Source organism: Sardina pilchardus, chromosome 18, assembly GCF_963854185.1.
Source record: "Sardina pilchardus chromosome 18, fSarPil1.1, whole genome shotgun sequence".
In the NCBI taxonomy this organism is placed as follows: domain Eukaryota; kingdom Metazoa; phylum Chordata; class Actinopteri; order Clupeiformes; family Clupeidae; genus Sardina; species Sardina pilchardus.
This window is the reverse complement of record NC_085011.1, coordinates 6,176,070-6,186,069: the sequence shown is the minus strand read 5'-3', so window position 1 is coordinate 6,186,069 and position 10,000 is coordinate 6,176,070. Positions and strand designations below refer to the sequence as shown.

At 46.0% G+C, this 10,000-nt stretch overlaps 1 protein-coding gene across 1 annotated transcript in view; it reads left to right on the top strand.

Annotated features, from left to right (window-relative positions):
* LOC134064412 (protocadherin-15-like) overlaps positions 1 to 10,000 on the top strand; it is a 137,397-nt gene that overhangs the window by 15,993 nt on the left and 111,404 nt on the right. Inside the window, 1 exon segment of the mRNA XM_062520329.1 lies at positions 9,038 to 9,198. Coding sequence (XP_062376313.1) covers positions 9,038 to 9,198 — 161 coding nt within the window.

Here is a 10,000-nt window from a genome sequence, read left to right as displayed (position 1 = left end):
GTGTGTGTGTGTGTGTGTGTGTGTGTGTGTGTGTGTGTGTGTGTGTGTGTGTGTGTGTGTGTGTGTATGTGTGTGTGTGTTAAGTTGTTGGATGAGTGAGATGTGTATATGGGGCGGTATGCGTGCCGTCAACTGATACAGTTGATCTGTGTATGTGTTTGAGTGTCTATGAGTGCGTGTGTACTGCCATGTTTGCATGATGCATACGAGGCAGTGCCGTTTCTGTTGCCGCAGTGAGTCAGCATCATCCAGTTGTTGGAAAGTTATTTTTATTGCTCCACAAATGTACTGCTCTTATTACTGTAATGCTCTTGTTGTTGTTGTTGTTGTTGTTGTTTACTGTTGTTGGTATTATATGCTTGGTATTTTGGGCCCCCACCGTTGACTTCAAGGCAGCACTGCCACCAGTGACCTCAACCTTGCCTAACCCTGACCCTCACCCTAACCTTAATTCCTAACCCTAACCCTGACCCTAACCCTAACCCCAGCTCTGATCCAGGGTGTGTTACAGCCAATAGGAGTTCCTATAGAGGATATGGTACACTCTTATAAAGTGATGTCTGCGCCAATGCACCGGGATGGACTTCATTGAGGTCCATCCCACCTCCCACATAACCTAACCCTAACCCTGACCCTAACCCTAACCCTAAGCCCTGACCCTAACCCTAGCCCTAGCCCTAGCCCTAGCCCTAATCCTGTTCCTGGCCCTGACCCTAACCTTTAACCTTAGGGCCTTCCTAGCAGTGCTGCCTTGAAGTGGACAGTGGGGGTCCAAAAGTCCATGTATAGATAAATAGATAGATAGATACTTTATTGACCCCCAAGGGGAAGTTCAAGGTGTATATACTGTATGGTGTTCTGCATCAGCCTGCTGTGTGTGCAGGGCACTGTAGGCAGAGTGAGGTTCGTAGTGCCCTGTCGGTGGGTCACCATAGAGCCAAGGCCACAGTTATGGATTTACTCTCCTCTCAGCAGATGACCCTGTGGAGCAATGAGGTCAATCTCACAGCAACCTGAGGGCTGCACTAGCTTCTATTGTTTCTGAACTACCATTTTGGAGAGCAACGATTAGTCCTGACGCTACCTGGCTTTATAGTACAGACCCCTGTGTACAGTGTTAAAGAGGGAGGAAGCAAATCCACATTTAAGTGTAATTCTTTTTTCATTTTCTAAAGCAAATGAAATGTTTGTTTAGACCTGCCGAGAGATGTGCTGAGCTGCGCTGTTCGTGTCGAGATGAGTTTGCACGATATTATTTTTAATTGAACGTGAGCTCGTCTAAGTGTAGTCTATTTAGCCTCATGTTCAGGTTGTTTGTTTTGCTGTTGGGTTTTTTATTGAGGATGTGAGTTGAGATGTTTCTGTAGAGGAAAATGAGGAATTAGTTACTTTATCGCGTGGTGGGTTAAGAGCTATTTCAATGGCGCGTGTGTGTGCAGGCATTTGTGTGTGTATGTGTGTGTGTCTGTGTGTGTATCTCTGTGTGTGTGTATCGGTGTGTGTGTGTGTGTGTGTGTGTGTGTTTTTGCTGCTGATCAGAGCAGAGTTAAGTGCTCTTTGATTGCCGCGAGAGCGGCTTTGTAATTATGCTGCTGGGTGGGTGTTATAAGGGGGCTTTAATGGGGGTTTTAATTAGTTTTATATCCAGGCTAATAGATTTCTCTGCTTTTGCGCTCCTGGTTTGTTTTCATTAGGAAGACGGTGGAAACAAGCCTTTGTGTGTTTCTTTTTTCCCCATTTCCCTCTTCTTTTCATCGGCTCCTCTTTTCCGTCTCAAATTGCTTTTCTTCCCGTCTGATTTCCCTGAGTGCGTTCCATTTAACGGGGAATAAGACGCACTTCTCCTCTGCACCGCACTGTACACGGACAAAGACCTGCTGCAGGTACACACACAAGGCCCGGTGGAGCCGAGAGCAGGAAGGATGTTCAGTTTATTCTCAGACTCCTGGCACTAGAGTCATGGTGTGGGTCTGTGCAGGGAACACACTGCCCAAGGACTCCCATGCTGCAGGCGGAGAGCCCAATGCTTTGAGTGGTCCTCTCTAAACCCTGCCCAACCCAAGGACAACAGGTGGGCAGAATACTCAATGCATCTCAAGGACTGCCCCCATTGTGCCCTTACTAACGTGTATGCGGCTGCTGAGGACCGAAAGGGGTAGTGTGCTGCAAATGGAAGTGCAAGTGGCTTCCAAATGGAGCACCGGAGGGTTGTGAGTTTGATCCCAGGGGCTGCCACCATGGATAACAGGTGGGCAGAATACTCAATGCATCCCAAGGACTGCCACCATTTTGCCCTTACTAATAGGGGCAGCCAGGCCTACTGGTTAGGGCTATGGGCTTGTAGCTGGAGGGTTGCCGGTTCGATCCCCGACCAGTCCACAGCTGAAGTGCCCTTGAGCAGTCCACAGCTGAAGTGCCACCTAACCCCTCACTGCTCCCCGAGCGCCGCTGGTTGGGCAGGCAGCTCACTGCTCTGGATTAGTGTGTGATTCACCTCACTGTGTGTTCACTGTGTGCTGCCTGTGTGTATTCACTAATTCGGTTAAATTGGGTTGAATGCAGAGAAACAAATTTCCCTCACGGGATCAAAAAAGTATATATTCTATTCTATTCTATTCTAACGCTTATACAGCTGCTGCTGAGGACCAAAAGGGGTAGTGTGCTGCAAATGGAATGGAACGGAAGTAGCTTCCAAATGGAGCACCGGAGGGTTGTGAGCTTGATCCCAGGGACTGCCATCATGGTGGCCCTGAGCAAGGCCCTTAACCCTGAGCATCTCCAGAGGCTGGCCCCAGTAGAGAGCTCCCTGGAAGGCCCTCTGGATGAGCATGCCAGATCAATGATGGAGATTATTACCGAGGATAGAGTCTCACACTGAAGAGTGTGTAGCCTGCGGAACTGGGCTCTATTGACTTATTTCATTCACCTTTTCCTTTTGGTGTGATTGAAATAGGACCATTCAACACTATCCTTTTTTTTAAGCATGCAGCCTTCAGTAAAAACAGAAATAAAGCAAAATAAAAACATCTTAACAGGCTAAACTATTCAGTAGGCTAAAAATATTTTTTTTCCTTCAGACTTGACTGTAAAATCCTAGCATAAATGTAAACATACATTACTATATAATGTCACACTAATTACTACAGCATATGTGCTTATTATGCTATGATATGGCACCTCTCTAGTGGCCTGTCCTCTAGCCTGTCCAATGAAGCACTCTCCTCCTTTATTACTTACGTCTGATTGGTGCCTCTGGCCATCAGTCAAGTCGAGTGTGGCCTGCCGGAGTTGATTAATGATTTCCACTTCACCTTCAGTCGCTTGGTCTTGCTTCAGTTGTGAAACTATCACATACACACACACACACACACACACACACACACACACACACACACAGGCACGCATGCGCACACACACACACACACACACACACACACACATACACACACATACACACACACGTGCGCGCGCACGCACACACACACACACACACACACACACACACACACCTATACACTTTCCCTGTGTCTAGTCTTGCTTCAGTGGCGGGCCTGTCACCACTGTCTTATGTGGCCTCTTATCACGATAATGAGTTCTGTCGTTTGGTCTGAGGACAGGAGTCTGGTCCAGTGAATATCCAGGACTTTATCCCCGATACCTATAGGCGTTGGACATCACAGACCCAATATAAGCATCCGGATTCACTTTGTCACTTAACAATCCCTTAGAATTGCCAACACCTCTCATTCAACTCTCAGCTCTCTCAAGTCCCTTTCCCACATAACTTCTAGAAGTTACCCGGACATATTTACCCGGGTGAGGCACGACACGGACGTTTCCCACATGAGCTTTATGTCCAAGTGAGATACGGGTAATTGTGTTCACACTAGACCCGAGTAATAGCCGCGAGGGGTGGGGCAGTGTCAGCACTTGCAGGGGGAGGGAGATGACGCTAAATAAATGCGTTGTTGTGCTGTGTTGCCTGGATGATGCGAACTTACATCAGATCCAAAACATCATGAAACAACAAAAGTAGTTAGCTCGCTAGTCAGCGGGAGCTAGCATAGAGGAAAAAATAGCTAACGCCAGGACCACAGGCTATAAACAAAGCTCTACATCAACCCTCTCTGGTATAAACATCCAACATAACAAATTAATAGAAAATAATGACACACCTGGAAAATATAAACAGCAGAGGTCTGAGGCTCCTTCCCAACTCCTACAAAAAGCAACAATGCTAAATAACAGCGACGTTAACTATTAGCTGTTAATTGCTAACCACTAACAGCTAGTTGCAAGCTAATCGACAACACTTCAAGCTATTCACGTTTGCAAGGATAATCCTGCCTGTCCCGCAACAAACACAACAACGTGATTGCAGTTTAAATTTTTATTGTACGTACACAACAAAATGTCACTGTTTTCCGGTGTTCTCGTCTGTGTTCATACTCGTAGGGCAATGTTTATCGTTACCATGGCAATTTGTACTTTCTGCCTCGGGCTGCAAGCAGGCTGCAAGGGCGCATTTCTATACGTCATCGGTACGCCCCCCATCTCTACCCAGAACTGTGCCGGCTGCGTTCCCACCTAAGCGCACCCGGGTAACATCTAGAAGTAGTACTAGGGGGCTAGTAGGGTGAGTTCCGGGTAAGAAAATACCGGAGTTTTGCGTTCCCACATACAGCCACCCGTTTGATATCCGTTTGATATCCGGATGTCTCGCTCATGTGGGAAAGGGACTTCAGTCTGCTGAACCCTCATCAAAGGTGCCGCGCCACTTCAGCACAGTCCTGCTTTATCTGCTGCGCTTTATGGAAGTTATTTCTGACACATAAAGTTCGGCACAGGGGTATTTTGGAGTGTTGTTTGTCTTTCGTTTTGAGGCTTTGTCTCTGAAGACTAGGGCTGCCATAATAGAGCTCTCTTTTTTTTTTTGCTTGTTTTGTTTGTGTGTGGTTGGGTTTGGGATTGTTTGTCTCTCGAGCGCTGTGTATTTCAAGCTTATTTGTGATTTCTTCGTGTTTTCTTCTGTATGGCCATGCTTGTGAGTGTGTTTGTTTACAGAAGATGAATAAGCCTGTTTTTTTTTTTTTTTCTCTCACTTCATGTCTATGTTATTATGTTCACACTTACACAAACAGAGAGAGAGAGAGAGAGAGAGAGAGAGAGAGAGAGAGAGAGAGAGGTGACAAGAGGACATGGGAAAGAGTAGTGATGGAAGATTAATGTGAAAAAGCAAGAAGTGAAGAAGTGAGAGAGGGAGGAGGGTGGATAAGAAAAACATTTGTGTGTGTGTGGGGGGGAGGGGGGGTCAGAGATCGGGACATCACTGACATAGGGAAGGAGAAGCAAAAGTCATAAAAGCTAATTAATGCACACATTGGTGTATGCATACACACACATACATACAAATAATGTACACATACACATACACATACACATACTGTACACATACACATACACATACACATACACATACACATACACATACACATACACATACACATACACATACGCATACGTATGCACACACACACACACACACACACACACAACACACACACAAACACACTCACTCACGCATGGACGCACACATACACACACACTTTTGGTCACACCAGATACCAGGTGAGAAGGATTGGTTAAGTTGCACAAAGACTCAGACGGCTGACCTTTTATGTGGCATTAACTAGAAATGCTCAAAGGCGTGTGCGAGCGCTTGTGTGTGTGTGTGCGCGTGTGTTCCATGGGGTGCTGTAATGCTTAAATCTCTTGTGGAATGGGATTTTTTGTCTTTATGCCTGCCCTTTTGTGTGTGTGTGTGTGTGTGTGTGTGTGTGTGGTCTTACTAATATGACTAAATTATTTTAAGTTGTGAACCTGACTCCTGTTGTTAGAGGTTTGGTTTTTAATCCATAATGCCCATGAGCTTATTAGCAGTCATGGGGCAGCTGAAACCCTTAGATATCAGCTCAAGACACTGCCACAAGACCAGTGGGATAAATTCACACACACACACACACACACACACACACACACATACAGATAGGAGAGGTCAATAACTTTGGTCATTCAGTGGTCATTCTTGCAGTGACTGGTACGTACACAGCCAGTCTGGGCATAATGCTCTATTTTAGGAAATAATTCCTTAAAGACAATGTGTGTGTGTGTGTGTGTGTGTGTGTGTGTGTGTGTGTGTGTGTATGAGAGTGGTAGTGAGAGTGAAAGACTCAAAGACATATACATAAACACACACACACACACACACACACACACACACACAGTCAGTGAGTGAGTGCATGAGTGAGTGAGTAAGCGAATAAATGAGCAGCTCTACAGTGTGTGTGTGTGTGTGTGTGTGTGTGTGTGTGTGTGTGTGTGTGTGTGTTTGTGTGTTTGTGGTCAAATCCAAATGCCATGGTGATGTTCTCATCTCCGCATCCTACATGTGACATGCCTGGAAGGATCATTGACACAATCAGTGCCACAGCCAGGCCCTCCTTGCATATCACCAGGTCACCGGAGAGAAGGAGATAGATAGATAGATAGAGAGAGAGAGAGAGAGAGAGAGAGAGAGAGAGAGAGAGAGAGAGAGAGAGAGAGAGAGAGAGAGAGAGAGAGAGAGAGAGAGAGAGAGAGAGAGAGTATTAGCCTCTTTCTCAGACCCAGCAGGCTGCGGTCTTGGCTCCTTTATTCCTGGCCAAGACTGTGGATCCCATCATGGGATCAAACCCAATTAACTGCCTGTCACAACATATTAGATCAGCGGGCAAATCAGCTGTTTGTTTGGGGGTGTCTGAGTGTGTGTTTGTGTTTGGGCTTGTGTGTGAGTGTGTGTGTGTGTGTGTGTCTGTGCGCACTGACTCACCGTGAAAGACAGTTCAGATGCACTACACCCCTTCTCACACTTCACACATGCTGAACATATCCTCTAAATCATTCATGCACTATTGAGAGAGAGAGAGATAGAGAGAGAGAGAGGAATAGAGAGAGCGTGTGTGCTCATTGAAGTTGCTCACTTGAGCAGAAAATCATGAAGGATATTGTTTGTTGCGCACACTATGAATGCTGGGAAGGCTGAAGAAGGCCTCCTGGCTGTTTGTGGATAAAGTGGGAGGACATGGCTGTTTGTGCACCATGTGTGTGTGTGTGTGTGTGTGTGTGTGTGTGTGTGTGTGTGCTTGTTTGTGTGTTTTTTGTGTGTGTTTGTGTGTGGAGCTAGGAAGCGTCTAGTTGGGTATCCCATGCAGTACTGAAGGGGCGGATGTGTTGGAAAGCCTGTGAAGAGGGGGCCGCTATAATCGTCCACGCATCCTGGAAAGCGAAGTTTAATGAAGTGACCGGGGGGCTGGCGTATTGAAAGCGACACTTTAATTTATCCCAAGCAGATCAGTACAAGATGGCTCCTTCATTGCGTGGTGGCATCCTCAGCTTGTGTATTTTATTTATATGTATATTTATGGTCTTTTGGAGAGAGAGAGAGAGAGAGAGAGAGAGAGAGAGAGAGAGAGAGAGAGAGAGAGAGAGAGAGAGAGAGAGAGAGAGAGAGAGAGAGAGAGAGAGAGAGAGAGAGAGAGAGAGAATGAAAAGAGAGAAAGAGAGAGAGAGTATGCTTTTAAATTAATGAAGTGGGGCAGTCAGTGCATCAGGGGCCAAATTGCATTCTTAAAGAGTCATTATTCAAATTCACACTTGACTACAGACAAACCTACAGTACAGTACCATACACTTCATTCATTATCTTCTTCAGTCTCTCTCTCTCTCTCTCTCTCTCTTCTCTCTCTCCCTCTGTCTATCAATTTCAATTTCAATTTCGATGGAGCTTTATTGACATTACCCAATGAAACAGTGTTGCCATAGGAAACATAACAAAACAGTACAGATAGAAAATATGTTGAAATAAAGGCTACACATAAAGATGATTAAAAAGTTAAAAGAGAGAATAACAAATTAAACTTATAATGATACAGCATTACGTTCTAAATAACATTACATTACATAAGTTTTACTTTTCAGTTTAGTTATTTAGTTTAAGTTTTATTCAACTTGTGTGCTCTCCCAGTATGTACTGCATGGGAGCTGTCTTCATTTTCTAGTAATTCAATTGAGGGATAATTGGGCTGAATTGATGGAAATATTCCTGACTGTGCTGAATGTATTGCACTCAGTGAGGGAGTGTTTTTCGTCTTCTACTACTCACTCACTGTACTGGGCGAACCCTGTCTGAACTTCCGAGGAATTTGAAATTTCGCCCGGCAGCTCAGGCTGGATACCAGCAGATCTATTTTCACTGTTTACTGCCAGAATCTTTGGCTCCAATCAGAATCGGCCACACTCTAGTCCTGGCACGCTATTTGCCAGTGACGCACTGAAAACGAAACTTAAGCGATGTGAAGTGCAGTAGAAACAAAGCGCAGCCTCGCCAGACTAATGTTCAATCTTAAAAGATTGAGTTTAGTGTGGTGAAAACCAGACTATCACTGTACTGCAGACGCAGCCTTTCCTCCCTAGGAAGCCAGGTTTGCTTGTCTCTCTCTCTCTCTCTCTCTCTCTCTCTCTCTCCTCTCTCTCTCTCTCTCTCTCTCTCTCTCTCTCTCTCTCGGCTGTCTCTCACATGCATACATATTCATGTTGATTTAGCATGTTTTATTATTATCTCTCTCTCTCTCATCCCTTTTGCTTTCTACAACACAAACTTGCACAGAAGAACCTGGGCGTGCGTGTACACACACACACACACACACACGCACACACACACTCCTAGTTTGTCTCTTATCAAAAATATAGAGTGGATGAAATAGAGTCCTGTGAAATGAATAGTTCTGTGGAATGGAAGCTCTTTGTTGGCAGAATGGCGCTCTTGAAAAGCCGCCTGAAAAGACCAAAATAGAGGTTGGAGTCTGACATATGGATGTGAACGCTGCATGTTTAGCTGTGATTGTGGTATTTGTGCTCTCTCTCTCTTTTTCTTCCTTTCTCTCTCTGTATGTCTTTCTTGTTCTCACACGTTCTCTCTCTGTGTTCTCTCCCTCTTTAGGCACGGTGCTCGTGGAGAACATGCAGATTAACGGGCGTGCCGAAGACCCGGACAGAACCATCTCTCTGACCCTACTGGACAACTACGACCACTGGGTCATCCTGGACTCGGCCCGGCAGCGTCTCTTCCTCAACAGCACCGGCCGCGTTCTGGACCGCGACGTAAGTAGCCAGCTGTGGGAGATGCAAATGGGGAGTGGAGGCGGCCGGGTCGTGTGGGTCTGAGTGTGGCCGGGTCGTGCCTAATGTGTCTGCCGCAGATGGAGTCTTGTTGTGTGTGGACCTACGGATCATCTGTCAATGTGCAAGTGCTGGGGGATTGCAGCGATAACGCTCCACTCGACAGCATAGAAAACACACCCACACACACACACACACACACACACACACACACACACACACACACTCACACACAAGCATACACACACTACTAAGGAATACATTAGCACTAAATTAGCTCACATGCTCACAGTGGCACTCACCCACACAGACCTACACTAAAGACACTTGTTTTTGCAGTGGGTGGGTGAACCTCTGGCCTTGTGGGTGTATGTGTGTGTGTTGTGTGTGTGTGTGTGTGTGCGTGCGGGTCTGGGTCTGATAGATGTTTGCTGCCTTCTCCAGCATGACAGAGATGAAGCAGGCTGTGCTGAAGCTCAGCACAATTGTAACAGTCTGCCTTAAATCAAAATGATGACTCTATCCAAAGGCAGGGGCTGTGCTCTCTCTCTCTCTCTCTCTCTCTCTCTCTCTCTCTCTCTCTCTCTCTCTCTCTCTCTCTCTCTCTCTCTCTCTCTCTCTCACTCACACACACACACACACACAAACACACACAAACACACATACCAACTCCTATCTTCATTTGTCACTTTTGGTCGTGCAGACACACAAACACACAGACACACTCACACACACAAGCACTTCTTTTGTTGGCACCTGAGGTCACCCATTGATATGATTTCAC